This window comes from Entelurus aequoreus, linkage group LG24 (assembly GCF_033978785.1).
Source record: "Entelurus aequoreus isolate RoL-2023_Sb linkage group LG24, RoL_Eaeq_v1.1, whole genome shotgun sequence".
Lineage (NCBI taxonomy): Eukaryota > Metazoa > Chordata > Actinopteri > Syngnathiformes > Syngnathidae > Entelurus > Entelurus aequoreus.
In genome coordinates this window covers 9,714,435-9,734,897 of record NC_084754.1, presented here as the reverse complement: position 1 = coordinate 9,734,897, position 20,463 = coordinate 9,714,435, and the positions used below count along the sequence as shown (strand labels likewise).

The following is a 20,463-nucleotide window of genomic DNA, read 5'->3' as shown; positions in this document are numbered from 1 at the left end:
CTCTCCCGTGTGGTCATTGGTGCTGTCCACCTTGGAATAGACTATGCCCGAATGGCTGTGGACCAAGTTTCGGACCCCGACATTCAGGCGTACAGAACAGCGGTCACTGGCCTCCAGTTGGCGGACGTCCCGTTCGGCGATGCCGGCACAACGCTGCTCTGCGACGTATCTCTGGACCTGCCCCGTCCTGTGGTGCCGCAGGTCTGGAGACGGCAAGTTTTCGACGCCATACATGGCCTCTCGCACCCAGGCAGCAAGCCGTCACAGCGTCTCGTGGCAGCAAAGTTTGTCTGGCATGGCCTCAAGAAGGACATTCGCGACTGGGTCAGGACCTGTGTGGCATGCCAACGCGCTAAGATCCATCGCCACGTTAAGGCCCCGTTGGAGCAGTTTGCAGTTCCCGAAAGGCGTTTTGACCACGTCAACGTTGACCTGGTGGGACCCCTTCCTCCCTCCAGGGGATTTACTCACCTTCTGACTATGGTGGACCGGACCACCCGTTGGCCGGAGGTTGTCCCACTGTCGGCAACGACATCAGCTGATGTGGCCCGGGCCTTCATTGGTACCTGGGTCGCCCGGTATGGTGCCCCATCTGACCTTTCGTCTGATCGTGGCCCCCAGTTTACTTCCGAGCTCTGGAATACTGTTGCCTGTCAGTTGGGTGTCTCACTCCACCGCACTACAGCATACCACCCTCAAGCAAACGGCATGTGTGAACGTTTTCACAGGGACATGAAGGCCGCCCTTAAGGCTTCTCTCACAGACGACGGCTGGGTCGACAAGCTCCCGTGGGTGATGCTGGGGATTAGAACTGCGCCTAAGGAGGACCTCCTGTCTTCCTCAGCGGAGTTAGTTTATGGCCAGACCCTCAGAGTCCCAGGTGAATTTATACCCCGCACTACAGTCCCCTGGTCTGCTTCTGACCAGCGGCGTAGCCTCATGGACACTGCCCGTACCTTCCTACCAGTCCCGACCTCGCACCACTGCTTGCCCCAGGTGCACATTCCCCCTGACCTGCGAGCAGCGGGGTACGTGTTCATCCGCCACGATGCCCATAGGGGGCCCTTGCAACCACCATACGACGGTCCTTATCGGGTTGTGGAGGCTGGGGATAAGACATTTGTCATTGACATTGGGGGCAGACTGGATCGCGTCTCAGTGGACCGGCTGAAGCCAGCCCACCTGGATTTGGGCCGCTCAGTTGAGGTGGCTCAGGCACCACGTCGCGGTCGACCCCCACACTGCCAACCGACGTCTGCTCGCCGTCAGCAGCCGGCTGTCACCCTCCCGCTTCACCCCCCTCCACCTGCCCAGGAGCTTCGGAATCGCTTTGGGCGGGTCATTCGGGTCCCTGGTCGTTTCACTGGGCCAGTTCTTGTGAATTCTGGGGGGACGTGTGTGGTGGATATACACACACAGGACACTTATTAATTATTACAGTTATAATTCACTGCGTTCTAGCCCATGTTTACTTGCATAGGTGCATAGGTGCTTTTACTTTGAAGTGTTGAGACACACCTCTGTGGTGCTGACGTAATTACCTGTGCGACAGTTTTTTTTTTTGTTGTTCTCTCTGAAAATAAACGGAGTGTTACTTGGCTCTCCAAAGAGGAATAAATCTCCGTCGTTTCTCTGCCTACACTAGACAGTTTTTTTTTTTGTTGTTCTCTCTGAAAATAAACGGAGTGTTACTTGGCTCTCCAAAGAGGAATAAATCTCCGTCGTTTCTCTGCCTACACTCCTACATATATATATATTTTTTTTTTTACAAGGTCCACTACCTGCTTGTAACCAATAGAGAGCGCTCCTGTGTCGCACAGTAGGCAAAGCCTTTAAGGGGATTGTTTACTAAATTTAGGTGACCGTGTGCCTGACAACTTGTTGTGCTGTGGGGATTATCTTTCATCAGCGTTGTTGTTGTGGTAAAAAAATCCCAAATTGTAACAGCAATACACTTTTATTAGAAGTAAGAAATTGCCAATGCCTGAAAAAAGTAATACTTTGTTGAACAAACCGACACATCGTCACCTAAATCGTTATTTATCGTTTCACAATTCAAAACATTCCCTTTAAACGGAGAAGGTACTATCCAGCAAATGGGTAATCGGTTTTGTATAGTTTCACAGCAATTGAAAATACTTGCCTTAAATCACCAACACTGAATGGAATTTGACTTAAAAGGGAATTTGGTGGCATATTTTAAAAAATCAAGCAACAAATATGCTTATTTGTAGTCGAACTGAAAGCGCCAACTACGTGCCACCCCTTCTCTATGACGAACAATGGTACGGTCCGTCCGTCTGTTCAAGTCTGCTGGGACCAAATCAAACAGATTGACTCGCAATGGCAGCGACCAGACGTGGACTATACCAACAACTTCTGTCGGATTTCTAACAAGTGTTTCGTTCCACTTTTTTTTTTCACCGCCACGCCGCACTATTTCTTCACTTTCTAATGTGAGAAACAAAACCGTCCGAAAATGTCCCAGGGATGTAGAGTTTCTGTGGAAGAAGTGCAGTCTTGGTGGGAAGTCCCCGCCATAGCCCACTTCTGTTCGCTGTTCAGGGCAGCCTTCATCCTCCCCGACTTCGAAATAGAGGTAAATGGAATATATATGTTCAATGTATTAACATAAACGGTCTTCATTGTGGAAATGAAGTGTTGTTTGTGTCAGCTTTTGACTGTTTATTTGCTCCGCCGTGGATCTTTACGAACAGTTACGAACTCTGTTCTTTGATCTTACCGCGGGGCAACAAGCTAGCTAACCGATTAGTGGGGCTCAAACTTCAATAAAGCCGGTAACTAATCGTCTTCACACTCCGCACAAGTCGCCAGCGAGGTCAAGATAAGATCGCGTAAGTTATATATTTGTGTTTGATAGTGAGTTGTAAAGTTACGCGTTGCTTGAAAAACACTTGGTTACTTATCAGGCGCTACGAATCCACAGTTCAATTTAGCGTAGGTTACGGAATGGAGTCCCGTTTGAAGTGTGGATTTGCATGCCTTTGTGTCAACGTTTGTTGTTTTGTTGCTGTTTTGCTTTATTGTGTCTTGCCGTGTCACATGAAGTTAAGTTCATGGCGTGGGGTTGCAGTTTATTGTCTTGCAGGAGTGAGCCATCTGGCTTTGGGGAGCTACAGACGCAGATGCTTCTCAGGCATTGTTTGCTTCCCCCCCACCTCCCTGTTTGCTCCCGTTTGGTAGTAACAGACCATGCTCAAAAGTCGCCATTCTAACGCTGCTTAGTACAGTGTTTTTCAACCTTTTTTGAGCCAAGGCACAATTTTTTTTTAATTGAAAAAACCCGGACGCCCACCACCAGCAGAAAACATTAAAAAAAGAAAAATCAGCAGTCGATATTGACAGTAAAAAGTCGTTCTTGCAATGGTTGGATTTTAATTCAAACCATAACCAACCATTTTGATTGATTGAGACTTTTATTAGTAGATTGCACAGTAAAGTACATATTCCGTACAACTGACCACTAAATGGTATCACTCGAATACGTTTTTCAACTTGTTTAAGTCGGGGTCCATGTTAATCAATTCATGCATGCATCACAATAGCTCTTGTCACAAAGTAGGTGTACTGTCACAACCTGTCATATCACGCCTAGGGATGTCCGATAATGGCTTTTTGCCGATATCCGATATTCCGATATTGTCCAACTCTTTAATTACAGATACCGATATCAACCGATACTGAGATATAAAGTCGTGGAATTAACACATTATGCCTAATTTGGACAACCAGGTATGGTGAAGATAAGGTCCTTTTTTTAAAAATTAATAAAATAAGATAAATAAATGAAAAACATTTTCTTGAATAAAAAAGAAAGTAAAACAATATAAAAACAGTTACATAGAAACTAGTAATGAATGAAAATGAGTAAAATTAATTGTTAAAAGTTAGTACTATTAGTGGACCAGCAGCACGCACAATCATATGTGCTTACGGACTGTATCCTTTGCAGACTGCATTGACATATATTGATATATAATGTAGGAACCAGAATATTAATAACAGAAAGAAACAACCCTTTTGTGTGAATGAGTGTGAATGGGGGAGGAAGGTTTTTTGGGTTGGTGCACTAATTGTAAGTGTATCTTGTGTTTTTTATGTTGATTTAATAATTTTTTTTTTTAAAAACAAAAAAAAACGATACCGATAATAATACAATCGATACAGATAATTTCCGATATTACATTTTAAAGCATTTATGTCTTATGATATTATCGGACATCTCTTATCACGCCATGACTTATTTTGAGGTTTTTTTGCTGTTTTCCTGTGTGTAGTGTTTTAGTTCTTGTCTTGTGCTCCTATTTTATTGGCTTTTTCCTGTTTTGTTGGTATTTCCCTGTAACAGTTTCATGTCTTCCTTTTGAGCGCTATTTCCCGCACCTGCTTTGTTTTAGCAATCAAGAATATGTAAGTTGTGCGGACGCTATCTTTCTTTGTGGGGACATTGTTGATTGTCATGTCATGTTCGGATGTACTTTGTGGACGCCGTCTCTGCTCCACACGCTGCAAGTCTTTGCTGTCGTCCAGCCTTCTGTTTTTGTTTACTTTGCAGCCAGTACAGTTTTTAGTTTTTTATCGTAGCCTTCCCTAAGCATCAATACTTTTTCTTAGCGGCACTCACCTTTTGTTTATTTTTGCGTTACCTTCACACTGCCTCCCGCTGTCGTCTGCATATTGGGGTCACAACAAACCATCGTTGTCGTTCCCGACATCTACAAAGCAATTAGCTACCTGCTGCCACCTACTGATATGGAAGAGTATTACACTCTGCCAAACTCTAGACAGCACAGACACTCAACAACGGCACATTATTTGCGGATTATAACTACTGGTTTGCAATAAATACTTTTAACCCAGCTAGGTGAAATTACATAATCTCCCACAGCACACCAGATTGTTATTTCACGGCACACTAATGTGCCACCCGCCGCACAGTGGTTGAAAAACACTGGCTTAGCATGTCGTTTATTTTTATTCCTTTCATGAAAATGCATTTATACAAGCTACGTACAGTTCACACTTTCATTGTTTTTTTATTTCTTATACATTTCCATGATCAGAAAGGAGCAGATGGAAGAATAATATTCTTATATTTATCTGCCCCCTTTTTAAACACAAATTATTTTAGAAGACATTATCACTGTTCCCTCCAACACCCGAACTCCAACATACTTTTTAATTTTCGTTTAAGCATTTTCACAATGACACGTCCAATCAAAAATCAGTTTGATATAATGCCAGTTGTCTCTTTTTGTAACTCTTTTTAAATTCAAAAATATTCTTGCAACTTTTTAAGTCTTTAGAGAATTCCATGCTTTCACACCAGCAACAGACAAGCACATTTGTTTCAAATTTGTTCGCGCTCTTGGATGTTTAAAGTCATATGGCCTTCTGTGATTCTCATCTATAAGTCCTTCGGAATAACTTTGTCGTTTATTTTTATTCCTTTCATGAAAATGCATTTATACAAGCTACGTACAGTTCACACTTTCATTGTTTTTTTATTTCTTATACATTTCCATGATCAGAAAGGAGCAGATGGAAGAATAATATTCTTATATTTATCTGCCCCCTTTTTAAACACAAATTATTTTAGAAGACATTATCACTGTTCCCTCCAACACCCGAACTCCAACATACTTTTTAATTTTCGTTTAAGCATTTTCACAATGACACGTCCAATCAAAATCAAAAATCAGTTTGATATAATGCCAGTTGTCTCTTTTTGTAACTCTTTTTAAATTCAAAAATATTCTTGCAACTTTTTAAGTCTTTAGAGAATTCCATGCTTTCACACCAGCAACAGACAAGCACATTTGTTTCAAATTTGTTCGCGCTCTTGGATGTTTAAAGTCATATGGCCTTCTGTGATTCTCATCTATAAGTCCTTCGGAATAACTTTATTTCTAGCTTTGAACATCAGTAATAGAGTATGCAATTCTACAATGCCTTTTAGTTTTAATAATCCTGACCTAATGAAGAGTGGATTTGTGTGGTCTCTATATCCTACTTTAAAAATAATACAAATTACTCTTTTCTGTAAAATAAATAAAGGCATTATGTTGTTGTGATAAGTATTTATATGTATTTAGTATGTTAAAATGCTACACATTCAATTCAGGAACATGGAACGATTATCACTTGATTTGACACCCTTGTCCCCTTTAAGGCAACATGCATCATTTCCTGTGCGCTTGGCCTAAGAGACATTGTTATGATGGTCAACATAAACCAGGTTCGTTTGTGGGTTTTTTAAGGGCCTGCTTGCTGCACATTGTAGAAATGAAAAAACACAGCAAAAATGTGAAAAACTAGAACTTCATACTTCTAACACAAAATGTTGTCTTTATAGAATACGTAAAACAATTTAAATAATAATTTCCATTATACAAAAATATCAAAGTGGCCCATTGTGTCCTTTCATTTTTTCAGTAAATTGTTAAAAAAGGTTAAGAACTGTCTTTATTGCTCGGTCATTCCACCCCCCTGCAGAGAAGAAACAAACTCAGGCATTGCTTTATTACACCAGGCAGACAGAGGAGCCAATGCTGTGTCGTTTAAGCTAAAGTTGGGACTCATGTCCTGTCAAATTGATTAAATTGTGTGTCATTCCTTAAACTTTTTCGGGAACAGGTAAAGCTTTCCACCCTTAAAAGAACTCTTGAAGTTGTCACGCCCAGTGATCGACTGCGTCACTGAGCGTATAATAGCTTTCCCCCCTCATGAAACTAGTTTAATGCAGGACTGTCACCCTTTGACGTCTGTAGTTGTTAGAAGACAATTGACATATGAATAGAGACGTTAATACAATTCATTGAACTACAATAGTTCGGCAAGAAACGACTAGTTTGATGGTCGATTAGTCATCGACTATCTTAACGATTTGTCGACTTATCGTATTATGGCGCATACACAAAAAGCAAGGACAGGTAAAGTGCTAATAAAAACTAATCGGATTATGGCGCATACACAAAAAGCAAGGACAGGCAAAGTGCCAATAAAAACGAAGTATAAATTTGTATGTAAACAAAAATAGTCAGATCAGCAGCGATAAAAACAAAACAAAAACAACATATAGTAAAATGTAGTATTGCATGCAAATAAATATTATTGAGACTGATAAAGTGCAAACTTAAAACTTCTGCCCTGAAAAAAGTAATTCCGTTAATAAAAATGTAGTAATGTACATTGTATGCAAATAAATAATCAAGTAAAGCATTGAGAATACTATAGTACTTTCAGTAAGCGACCCACTGCGACCCCAAAAGGGACAAGCGGTAGAAAATGAATGGATGGATGGATGGATAAATGCTTCTCTCTCATACATACCTGGTGTAAATGATTTCACCACATTAAGCTGCTTTTTAACAGGAGTTTGTTTGTTGTTGTGGTCTTGTTCGCCTCGTAAAGCGTTGCATTTTACGCACTCGGTTGGAGGCTTCAGTTTCAGATGCTGAAATAGGTTTGTTTTGCTGCTACCTTTTTTTAAATAAACTTTGCTGTGTGTAGTCATTTGTTCCACAACTGTTGCTGAAAAACAGACTCGTGACAAAACTTTTCTTCTCTTTGGAACAAAAGTCTTGCTTTCGTTTGTGTTAGCATTAGTCATGTTTTGCTAGTTGTGTGAATCTCCGCTAAGGAAATAAGGAGGACACGACGGAAGCTCCTGGAGGCAAAAAGTATGCTAGAGCAAAAGGATAATTTTTTTTTAAATTTTAACATTTTTAAAATCGTCTGCAACAAAAAAAATGTAATTAATCGATGAAACCAATATGTCGCCCAGGCCTATTAGAAGATAACTATCATACCGAAGAGCGTAACGCATCCTCCATAAGACAGACAAGCCTCCGCTTTAAATGCTCCTGCATCAGAGACGTACTGCAATGAAAAGTGAGGCCTACTTTGGCAAACAGTTGCAATAGCAGAATCAATGTCAGCAAATGAGTCCTCGCTCCGTGCCGCCATTGTTGTTTGAATCAAACAGTCCCTTTGGCGCTACGTCACATCTATAAAATTCCGCCCGGCGATCCTGATTGGTTCATTATGTTTTGCTATCTGTAAGGAGTTTGCAATGCCTTTGGTATGGTGCAGACTAAGTGGTATACTCTCAAACTGCTTCACCAAATCTGTTGCACACTATGACTATCATCCACTTCATCTTCTCAGCACTGTCCTTCATACTAAACATGGTTGGAAAAATAAAGTTATGTACATCTCTAGCATTAAACTACTGCCAGCAAGTAAGACATGCTGTCTTGCTTGCATCTTAACAGGGTCCACTGTGGCATTTGGTATGCCAACTGTTGGTGAGGAGAATCGTAACCCGAATCTTTGCTCGTAACCGAAAGCATAACAGTTAGCCAAGAGACAGCTCGTATGCCGAAAAGCTCGGGCACTTGTGTCCTGAGGTACCTGCTAAATTCTATTAAAAAAAATCAATAACAAATGTACTTTAAAGTGTGATGACGTCCAGGAAAATGTTTGTATTTCCCATTTCTTTATGATGTACCTTTTTGTATAGCTTTCTGTCTATTTGCACATGCTTGGTTAGTTTTACGCGGAGGGGCTGATGGAGGGGTCATCCAGAAAAATCAGGTTCTCTCGCATGCAAGCACAGTGAATATGATATAAAAAAATCTACAATATCAAAGACTGTGACATAGACACAGTACAACCTCACAGGTAACATGGATGGATAGACTAATATTTATCCCACAATGGGGAAATTAGGTGGTTGCAATGCAGATACAAAAAGTCTGCAAAAATAAGATAAAACACATGAAAACAAAAGGGAATGATCAAATAACATAGAGAACATAAGAGACATTAAAGACCAAAGAGCTGATGCAACCAGCTGCTACTTTAGCAGTGCCAATTCCACACACAGCTATAAAAGTTGAACAAAACAAAAAACCTAAAAATTGGCAAAAAATAATACATTAGCGCACAAACAAATGCACCAGACATGGACAAAAAACAAAACCATAATTTCAACACCCACATACATCACGGTGGTCTCTGCAGTGCTCCATGCTATCGTCTGCTGGGGTGGGGATGCCGCACGGCCAGAGACGGGATCACAGCAACCAAGGGAGCCAACTCCATCGTAGGCTGCTCACTAGCTCTCGGCCAATGTCTAGTCCGCGCAGATGAGCAAGAACCCATCCAAGGAGACCGAAGTGTCCGATACATCGTCATTCAGCCAGGGGTCCGAGAAGGTGGTCCATCCCGACGCTCAATGTTAGCTCCGCAGCGCTGTCTCTTCCTCCGCTTCTTCAAAAACCGAACACGATCCGATTAGAGGACAAATTTCACCACACCTTGTGTGTGTGTGACAATCGTTGGTACTTTAACTTTAAGGTGTTTCCATGGGTTGTAGGATGCTAATTTAGGGCCAAACTATTTGAGAAATTGGACTCATTTAGTGCATGGACACAAAGTGACACCAACACCCTAAACTCGGGAAAGAAAACTGCCCAGTGAGAGATATTGTTTTATTTATTATTCAGTTTCTAATTATGTTTGATCTAAAGTACTTGAGACGTGAGATGTTGTTTTTTTACTTTTAAATAGCACTTGGACTAAAACTAATTTACTCTGTTAAATTATGCTGCAAAATAGTCGATGACTTTATATATTTATATCTCAGCATTGCCATATCTAGAGGTTATCGTTATTTTGAGCCATGAATTGCGTATCTTATTGGGATGTGCCTTCCGATTCCCAGCATTATGAGCCAACGTCTGATTTGCTTATATTAAAGAATGCAGATAGAACTCATCTGTCCCCAAACGGATGCCTTCATAAAGTCTTTATGAACTGTACTAGTAATAAATAAGCAACATTTTAACATTCATAACACTCAATAAAAAATAAGTTAACATGCTAATTAAAACATGTATTATGTAGGGAAAAAGAGGCTAGTTAAAAGTAGTCAACTTCATGTACCCCACCTACCAGTGTAATAATAGGTTGACCGTTTTGCAGTTCTATGGTTATCAGCACACTTTTTTTCTTTGCCGTAACTGATACTCTTCTCTGGTCAGTCCGAATGACACACAGAGGCCTTGTTCACACTGCTGGTCATTTCCGATTTTTTTTTCTTCCACGTATTTGTCCTGTATTGTATTTTTTTTTAAATTTCAGTGTGAACAGTGCAGTTATGAATTTTTGAAATCTGACCTAGGCCTCTTTTGTATGTGGATATAGATCAGATATGTATGGAATTCAACTGCAATGCGAGTGCTCCAGTCACATTCATCCGACCAGAACGGCGCCTTAATTCTTTGCTAAAATAGATGTTTGCAAAATAAATTGTTGAAAAATGAGCAGAAAACAGGCAAAAATAACTATTTTGGAACTCACGTCAATCATGTTCCACCACTCCTGCCTGTGTCTTAGACAGCAGGCTTCCCAACACGCTTTTGTGAGCAGACGTCGTAGTAAATGTCCCACAAACTGCAAAATGCATGCTCTCTTCCTCCTTAATCGTCTGCATGCATTATTCGGTTGAAACAACGTTGACTTTGATTGCACGGAATCGAAATTGCCAAAAATGCGCTAGTACTGGAGACCTGACTATGATTTGAGCCAATTTGCACACACTGCAGCAGGTATGATGCCATGTCTGCAAGTGGGTTTGTTAGACATTGCATGTTTCTTGTAACGGGAACGACTACATACAAACATCGGATTTGACAAAAAAAAATCAGCCTAAGTCAAAGAACACTTTTTCACAGTTAATTGATATCAGGTCTCACTGAACTAAAGTTTAATGCTACAGTATATGCTGTTTGTGTGACTTAAGAGTTTTAGGGTTTTTCTTAGATGTATGAATTTGTGGCCACAGCCATGAATAAAGAGAGTATGGCCGATCATTTAGGAGATCATCTGGCCATACTCTCTCTGATTGGTCAAAAGCATCCCACACGTCACTACAGGGGGCCATGTTTGCTACCATCTTTGAAACAGAGTTGGCCATACTGTCTCTATACACGGCTGTTTTTGGTGGCCCGCCACCGACAGGTTTGGACCGCCATTAGGGGTCTGATGATACACGATTGGTTTCACAAAAACAAGACAAGATTTTAACATCCATTTTGAGCATGGGTGTTGTGTAGATTTGGGACCATTTCAAGAGCCCCTGACTGTCTGGTGTTGACTGGGGGAGGGTCTAATGGGGACCAGAATTTCGGACAGCACCCCTACTTTTGAAGGGGAACTGCACTTTTTTTTAAATTTTGCATGTTATTCACAATCATTATGAGAGACAGGTCTTAATTTTTAAGGTAAAATAACGCTTGGAAGATGCGGCTAATTGGAGTCCCTTATGTTGACTTAAAAGCCCTCTAAAACAACTTCAAAACCTTCTTTCAACGTTTTGTATACATGCTGTAAGTATCCATCCATCCATTCATTTTCTACCGCCTGATCATGATACATGCAGCACATCGTGTTTGGTCAGGGTATCCTCTGAGTTTTAAAAAGTTCTAATCCCAATAATTTGAATTTAAGGCCTTAAAAATGTCTAAAATTCTTCTTAAATCTCAGAAAAGGTCTTAAATACAATTTTGAAATGTCTTAAAAATCTATTAACGTTACTTTACTATTTTTAACATTTATCAACTTCAGTCTTGTTTTTAAATGTTAAAATTATTGAGGACGCTATAGCGTAAACCTTTTTTACCTAAAGTATGCTACCTGTGCTGCCCGGTCAGAATTTATTGCGCACCACCAGCTTATCTGCTGTACGCACGCAGTGGTGTGCTGTTAAAGCTGAGCATTGCAGCGGGGACAACTTATCGAAAGCCCACAGCAAAGCCGAATTACTTTCATAGAATGGGTAAGTGCAAGTTCAACGATTTGTGGATCCAGAACATTCAATTTAATACGTGGTTGAAGCCGGTGGATGGAAACGTATAAAGTGTTTAGAACTCGGATGTGGAGCCATCGAGGAGGGAATTGCTTGTAAACATGGCATTGAAAGTGTATGGAATGATAATGTAAAAAATAAAAAATCCTGGATATGTCTGTGTCAAAAGATGCTGAAACGCCACAAACTCTTGGGCAACTATACAAGGATCATTCCCCCCCACTTAGCACGTCATTTGTGTTAGTACAACCACAGTACATACTCTGTCTGGCTAGCTGTGTACAAACAAAACATGAAATGTGGGCTAATACTTTACAGATACTGTAATATGATCATGTTTTTAGACTGTACAAATTGGTGTTTTAGTTCCTTGTGTTGTGCATTACAAACTCAAACGCGTTTCGTGTTGTCATTGAAGCTAGCTTATCTCTTGCCGTAGTTGGCTTTACGGCTAATACCAAAGCACGCCAGTGTGTTGGTACACTAGAAAGAAAGTTCCTCAGTGTTCGCTCTTACAATAACAATGTCGCTACAGTTTGGTAATTACACAGGTTACGGAACGTAAATTAAGTATTGGTTACGGTTTTTGAATGCATTTTTAACGTGATTTAGAGGTAGAATTGATTGCGGCCATTAGCTGCAATGCTAGCTACCTAGAACGAGCCGATTTGTACATTTTTCCCTCTTGTCTCTCATAATGATTGTGAACGAATGTGCAGTTCCCCTTTAGGATGAGTCTGGCGTCTTTTATGGAGAGGAAGGCTCCCAGTAGCGCGAAGCAAGTGTCATGTCAGGCTCTCTGCAGCTAGCTTTTTGTCGAGGGTATGGAGCGACAGAAGTAAAGAGTCTTTAAATACAAGTACAGTTTACAATATCACCAGAAATGGGTACTAGATTTGTTTTTAATTTGGGAGAAATCTCTAGAAAACTAATTCTCAACAAACTACATTTTACAATAAGCAGCAACAATTGAAAAATAAAGCAGAACGATATGTCAGAAAAAAAATATTAATACCACAATAATAACAGATTAGTTTTAAATGTATACATTTTTTGCCATATTTTAAAAGAAAATACATGCATCATAGCAAATAATGTGATGTCTTATCGACCACGCCCCTAAACACCCCCCACCGCCACGGGTATCTTGGCAATATAGGGACCTGGTTATTTATTATACAGGTTATGGAACATAAATGAAGTATTGGTTGCGGTTTTTGGATGCATTTTCAGAATGATTTAGAGGTAGAATGAATTGCTCCCATTAGCACCATTGCTACCCACCTACAATGAGTCGATTTGTTACGAATTAGAATACAAAAAACCCCCAAAACATATGTTTTCTTGTCACTCATGAGGATAGTGAAGGATAAACAAAATTCCCTCAAAAAAGTGCAGTTTCCCTTTAAGAAAACTACTACGACAAGGAAACATTACTAAGACATCTGTTGTATTCATTGATGTCAATTGTTCATTGATATTCATTGACGTAAATTGTGTTACAAAATCAGGACAGGAAGTGAATATGTGCTACTAAATTGCTATGAATTGGAAAAGGTGTAGGATTAAATAAGCTCGGCTTCTTCCTACTCCTTTTCAAACATTTAAAGAGAAATGTAAACGTGTAAACTGTATGATATATCACTTGTAATTGCATACAAGTTTGAAATAAATTTAAACCAACCAACCAACATTTGTAATTTGAACGCACAATGCATGTGCACTTGTAAGTCTCTGCGTGCCTGACCTGCGCATTCATATTTAGCTGTGGAAGTTGTTTCCGCATGTAAAAAATAAAATCAAAACTTATGAAAGAAACTAAATGTAAATATAGTTGTCTTTTTGTGGAGTGTTGCAGGGTTCTCTGTATCTCTAATCTTTGATTTTGCAGCTGTTTGGTTGTATTTTATCTTCAGGCTGCTGCAGTGGTTGGCGTTTTGCTATAGCAATCCAATGTGTCCGGACTGATTTTCTGTCGCGTCTTGACTTCCATGCCCATCTGAGCGGGCGAGTTGAGCCTCTGGCGTGGTAAACGTTGAGGCTTGCTCTCGGTTCGATGTGTGCGCAAAACACTTCCAATCACTCGTGCACAGCCAGATGGATATGCTTCTGACTATTAAAAACTAAAGTTTTTCTCTAAACGAGAAAGTCAGGTTTTGGTTGTTACGATCGCCGCCTGCTATTTGGCGCGGAAGTCATTGCCAATTTTATTGTCCTAACTTAAAAATATATATTTGAAGCATTAATGGCTTTTTCTAAATGTGTGTGATGTTTCATTGTTGTCCTGATACTATTATTGTTGGAATGCTGTTGGAAGTAGCGCCTGGCTGCTAAAGCAATTGGCTATTATGGCAAAAATTAGAGTGTCGAGTTAGAGCTCAAGTTTAATGGCACATACCTGCAACAAGTGAAGCCGGTTTAGCCACTATCGCAAACTTCCGGTACGCACTCTTATTCTCCTCTACTTGGACCTGCATGTGTGTGTGTAAGGTTAATAACAATGATTAGTCACACAGTGTTAAGTGTAGTAGTGTAACTGAATCAACTCACAGTTTTTAATTAAGGTTTTAGGCTTTTTATTATTTTCTATTTTTTTCTATTGGTTATTTAGTCAGTTATAATTTCAGATACTATCAGTGGATGTTAAGGTCTAACTGACCAACAATCAGAGGGGAAAATGTTCAGGCCTGGTGGAAGGAAATGTTTGTTGGTTGGGACAGATTAGGAAGGGTTTATAGTGATTTCATTCAGGTCTGGCCGCAAAGAATCAACATTGTCATTCTGGGTTTAGGGTCTTCTAGGACTAATAAGTCAGTTGTTCGGGCTCCTTTTCTGTTTTGTCAGCATCTATTGTCTCTGACAGATACAGACGGCAAAAGTCTACACCAGGGCTTCTCCTTTATTTTCAGTTTTTGTTTTTAAAATCAAAATGATCAAGTCTGGATAAATGGCCGCAATGAGCATTTTTTGTAGTGGACATATATTCTCCGTGGTCACCTACAACCCCACCACAATTGTGTCGCCCCACAATTTCAGAAGTACTGGTCTAAATGTGACATAGAGAGCCTTACCCAAATGCGCTTGACAGCTTCTAAGAGTGAGGTTTGGCAATGTGTACCTTCTCAGTTTTGTCCCAAAGCCTTACTGTTTGTGGTCCAATTCGAACACTCCTCACTAACCAAATGTTGAGCTTGATGTTTTCTGCTAAATTGATTGTGAGACAGACTTGTGGAAAAATATGGGCCTGATCTTTTTGTTCAGTATATATGTAAGTGTAGGTCTATTGTATATACAGTGCACCCAGAAAGTATTAACAGCGCTTCACTTTTTCCACATTTTAATTTAGTCTTATTCCAAAATTTAATAAAATAATTTTCCTCCTCAAAATTCTACACACAATACCCCATAATTAAAATGTGAAAGTTTTTTTTTTCAAATAAAAAAAAAAAAAAAAGTTAGAAATCACATATACATAAGTATTTACAGCATTTGCCATTAAGCTCAAAAGTGAGCTCAGGGTCATCCTGTTTCAACTGATCATCCTAGATGTTTCTACAGCTTAATTGGAGTCCACCTGTGTAAATGATTGGACATGATTTGGAAAGGCTGTCTAAATATAAGGTTCTACACTTGGCAGTGCATGGCAGAGCACAAACCAAGAATTAAGTCTAAAGAATTGTCTGTAGACCTCCCAGACAGGATTGTCTCAAGGCAAAAATCTGGGGAAGGGTACAGTAAAAAAAATTGCTGCCTTGAAGGTCCAAATGAGCACAGTGGTCTCTAATCCGTAAATGGAAGTCGTTTGTAACCAAGACTCTTCCCAGAGCTGACCGGCCGTCTCACCTGAGCGATCGGGGAGAATGACCCCAGTCAGTGAGGTGACCAAAAACCCGATGGTCACTCTGTCAGAGCTACAGCATTCCTCTGTGGATAGAGAAGAACCCTCCAGAAGGACAACCATCCCTTCAGCAATCCACCAATCAGGCCTGTAAGACATAGTGGCCAAACGTAGACCATTCCTTTGTAAAAGTTTGCCAAAATATACCTGAAAGACTCTCAGGCCATGGGAAACAAAATTCTCTGCTCTGATGAGACAAAGATTGAACTTTTGGCGTGAATGCCAGGCGTCATGTTTGGAGGAAACCAGGCAATCCACCAATCAGGCCGGTATGGTATAGTGGCCAGACATTGGCTATTCTTTAGTAAAAAAAACTCATGACAGCTCGCATGGAGTTTGCCAAAATGCACCTGAATGACTCTCAGACCATGAGAAACAAAATTCTCTAGTCTGATAAGACAGATTGAAGTCTTTGGCGTAAATGCTTGTTATCTTGTTTGAAGGTAACCAGGCACCGCTTATCACCAGGACTATACCATCCCTACACTGAAGCGTGGTGGTGGCAGCATCATGCTGTGGGGATGTTTTTCAGCGGCATTAACTAGGATACTTAGTAGTCAGGTTAGAAGGAAAAAGATGAATGCAGCAATGTACAGTGATTTCCTGGAGAAAAACCTGTTTCGGAGTGCTGTTGAACTCGGACTGGGACGGCACTTCATCTTTCAGTAGGACAACAATCCTTGTTTCACTTCCGGTTTATGTGACGTCATTCGAGTTCACTTCCTGTTGAGCAGCACAGCATTTATCTTCAATCTGAATACTTTATCTCCGTTGTTTAGACAGTAATATTTTTATACAAGTTTATATTGGGGTATGACATTTTTTAAATGAGAAAATACGTTAATGTTGCTTGTTTTCATATAAGCATTTAAGCTAGCTAGCAAGCTTATGCTAGTCCTTCTGTAATTGATCAAAGTGCAGTTATTAATCACGGTTTTTCAATCATTTGAATTCATTTCGGTAATACTAACTGACAGTTTTACCACGGTTATCATTACTGTTTATGTGTATGTTGTACAAACACCAACAGCAGCTGCAGAGAGTGACCGTTCTGCCTCTTCTAGCCGTAACAACGTGTGCATTTGGCAATTACCAATGCTGGAAAAGTTAGAGTGAATGTTAAATTATCGTTCAGTTAATTGATTTATCATATATTGGCCGAAGCCTACTTGAGACTGTAATTGCTGCCAAAGGTGCATCAACAAAGTATGAGCAAAGGCTGTGAATACGGTCATATTGTAATTTTTGGGTATTGTGTGTAGACAATTAAGGACAACAAGGTATTCCATTTTGGAATAAGACTAACACAACTATATGTGGGAAAAGTAGGGTTGGGTATCGTTTGAATTCGAACGATTCCGATTCTTTGTTTAGATTCCGATTCCTGGCGATTCTCGATTCCGATTCTTCTTGTACCATGCCGGGATCAATGTGTTTGACAGGTAGTCCCTGGAAGGTGGTATGTATTTTGGGTTGATAGTTTTCACCATATCCCTGCAAACATAAACAAACATGTAATGTTGCTGTTACTGTTTAGCCCAGTATCAATTAGCTTAGCTCTAACGTTATTGCTTAAGTAACCTAAATGTTGGCGATTCCACCTCTGAAAAGGGATGCAGTCTTTTGACTATGTGTGCAGTGACCTTTCTGTGGCACTCTTCCGTCTGTGGCACCGACATCTTCCCGATTTCCGCTACGGTGAACGGAGTACGCTGAGCACATCGCGGAGCCTGGCTAGCAGGTTGTAAATTGTCTATGAAAAAATATGCGGGCTAATTTGTTAGCTGCCTCGACGTTGGCCTAAAACACATTATTTATTGCATATATATTGTTTTACTTACCGGATTTGGACTGCAATGCAGTCACCGAGGTGGCAGGCTGGGCGTCGAAGCCAGAGGAAGAGGCACAGGAGGACGGTCGGCGCAGCGCGTCAAAGACGGGACACGCATTTATTTGTACTCGGAGGTGCTTCATCATGTTCGACGTGCACCCTCCTAAGCACGAAACAGTCCTGTAGCACGTGTTACATTTCGCCGATATTTCATTTTTTTTTAGTAAAATAAAGCCACACTTCGACCGCCGACGCCCGCTATCCCTGCTTGACTGACTCGCTCGGCTACATAGGCTCGGCTATGCTAACACTTCCGGCGGTGGGCGCTTCTTCGTTGGTGTTTAGCGGCTTCTTCTTCCGGTCGGCGGACTTTTTTTTTTTTCCCGGTCGGCGGACTGGGTATCGAAACTAGGAATCGAAATTTTAACTTTTGAACGATTCCGGGAGAATCGGAAAGTTAGTCCCGGTTCCAATCGATACTCGATACTCAACGCTAGGGAAAAGTGAAGCGCAGTGAATACTTTACGGATGCAATGTACGTCACCTGTCTAAGCATCTTATGCGTACACATAAACAGGTATACATTTCCCACTGAGAGCCTCCCTTCCTTGTTTACATTGAAGGAGATGCCGATATCCAATAAAAAACAGTTGAAGACTGCACTTACTACTATATACAAAAAACACTTTTGTGCGCTACACGTACATGGATAATTGTTACAATTTATGGAGCTGAGATAACAATTGTTGATTTACTTTTTTTTCAACAGAAGTTCTGATTATTATACAGAGGGAAAACTAGGAAAACTCTAGTCCAACTTGTATTACAGCTACTGAGCCACCAACCTGACACTTTTCTTTCCAGATCATGGTACACCCAAAGAAAAACTTTCACATACTGCGAGTACACCTCAAAGATCAAGAACCTTTTCACATGTATTTTTAATACCCTCTTGTATGCAAGGAAGTACGAAGGCTGTAACCCCTCCCCCAGTTGTGACTGATAAGTGAGGGCAGAAGTACATGTATCAGATGGTTTCACGTGGGGAGTGTGTGCACAGAGGGGGTGATAGAGGGTCTCGTACACTAGGGTTTGTCTCAGCCAGCCCCTTTGTTGCAGCTCCACATGGTTCCTTCTTTCTGTCTCCAGGCTCAGGGCAACGTCCTTTCAACGTTGCAATCAAACCTTTTATTTGGGGCCTGTTTAAAGCAGAGATAAAAGGGAAGAGAAGGCAATGTAACTAAACCAGGAGTTATTCACAAATGTAGGAAAAAAATATTATATTATATAAATATATTATCGATCTGCGAACTTAATTGGTTCTCGAACATGGTTCGCCAATCTAAACATTTGTCAAGTGAAACATATTTCCTCATAAGAAACAATGTACACATGAATAATTAGGTCTAGCCTTGACAAAAGTCCCTATTTTGTATTCTCAAATGGACACTTCGAAGACACTATATTGTGTATATATTCTGTATATGTATCAAAATAACATACACAAGTGAGTAATGGCTCAACGATCTCTTTATTTCATTCAAACATCACAACAACAGCCAGCTTAACTGTCAATGTGTGCACACGCACTCGTCCCTTTGGTGCATTTCAGCTGTAATCTGTGATAGTTCTACCTGAATATATGCTTCTGATATTATGTACATTACATGTTGTTCAAGTTAATGGTCTTCATATTGCTGCGTGACAATGTTTTAACCTTATCTATTAATAAAATGTAATATTGAGCCTTCTAATCATTCTGTAATTGAGGACTCGACCTGTGTGTGTACTTATACATGGATTTGTATATATACATGTGTATATATATGTGTGTGTATATACGTGTTGGTAACTGTATTACGCAGAAGTCTTAGTGGTAGAGGTGAGCTGCAAGTATAGACAAAAGTATGAGTGGAGATATGAGTAAGGTGAGTTTGAGTATCCTGTATAGTTGAAAATAAGTTCCTACGTTGCTGAAACCTGAAACAAGCAACAAATATAACATTCTGCACCCGTATGTGGAAGTGAATACTTCACTGGAAATGAATACTTAAAATTTTGAGACCGCTTGTATTTGATCACTTTGAATGCATACGTCTACTCGCAAAATATAACATTAAAGTCACAAAATTGGCACCACACCTCTGTTGCATCTTCACCCCCAAAGCAGGTGCGTATAAGGTGTGTTGTGAAGAAGACCCATCCGTTATACTTGTATTATGATTTGTTTACGAGCGAGGGCAAACCTCAGAGTGAATTTCACATTTGTGAGTTTATTTGTGTCCACAAATAAATGAAACATTTTTAACTATGAAACTATTATTGTAGCAAAATTATTTGCAAACATGTACCTCAATCTGTACGCATGTAACCCAATTTGCGTGTGTCTGTACTAATTTGTGTCTGTATATCAATCCGAGTGAGTGTATTCAGATCCGCGTACGTGTGTTTTAGATCTGTGTTTGTGTTTTAAGTTGTCTGTAGTCTTATATAAGTGTTATAATGAAGACATCACATGTAAGTGTCTATATTAGCTATATTAGCCTACTATCAAAATGACTATGTGTCGCAGGCTGAAGCAAATCTTTGTTGACAGAAATGTTGAAATTTAATATTTATTCTACACATTTGTACAACATTAGAAACCATTAGTAAATCAGAGGTTACTCAGAAGGTGAGATAACTCCTGAAAATTACTGTCTTTTAATGACCAAAATGTATAGATGTGTGTGTCCAAGTTAAAGGAAACAGGCTGTCTTCTTTTAATAGATTTATTACAATATTTGGCAAGCTAGGTAATGTTTGCTTTGGTTTGGAACAACATAGTAATGTTTGCTG

The 20,463-nt window shown here is 40.2% G+C and overlaps 1 protein-coding gene across 1 annotated transcript in view; it reads left to right on the top strand.

Annotated features, from left to right (window-relative positions):
• The first annotated feature begins 2,345 nt into the window (after positions 1-2,345).
• Positions 2,346-20,463, top strand: part of LOC133641831 (chromatin remodeling regulator CECR2) — a 76,464-nt gene continuing 58,346 nt past the window's right edge. Inside the window, exon 1 of the mRNA XM_062035878.1 lies at positions 2,346-2,599. Coding sequence (XP_061891862.1) covers positions 2,480-2,599 — 120 coding nt within the window. The 5' untranslated portion in view covers positions 2,346-2,479. The remainder of the gene's footprint in view (positions 2,600-20,463) is intronic.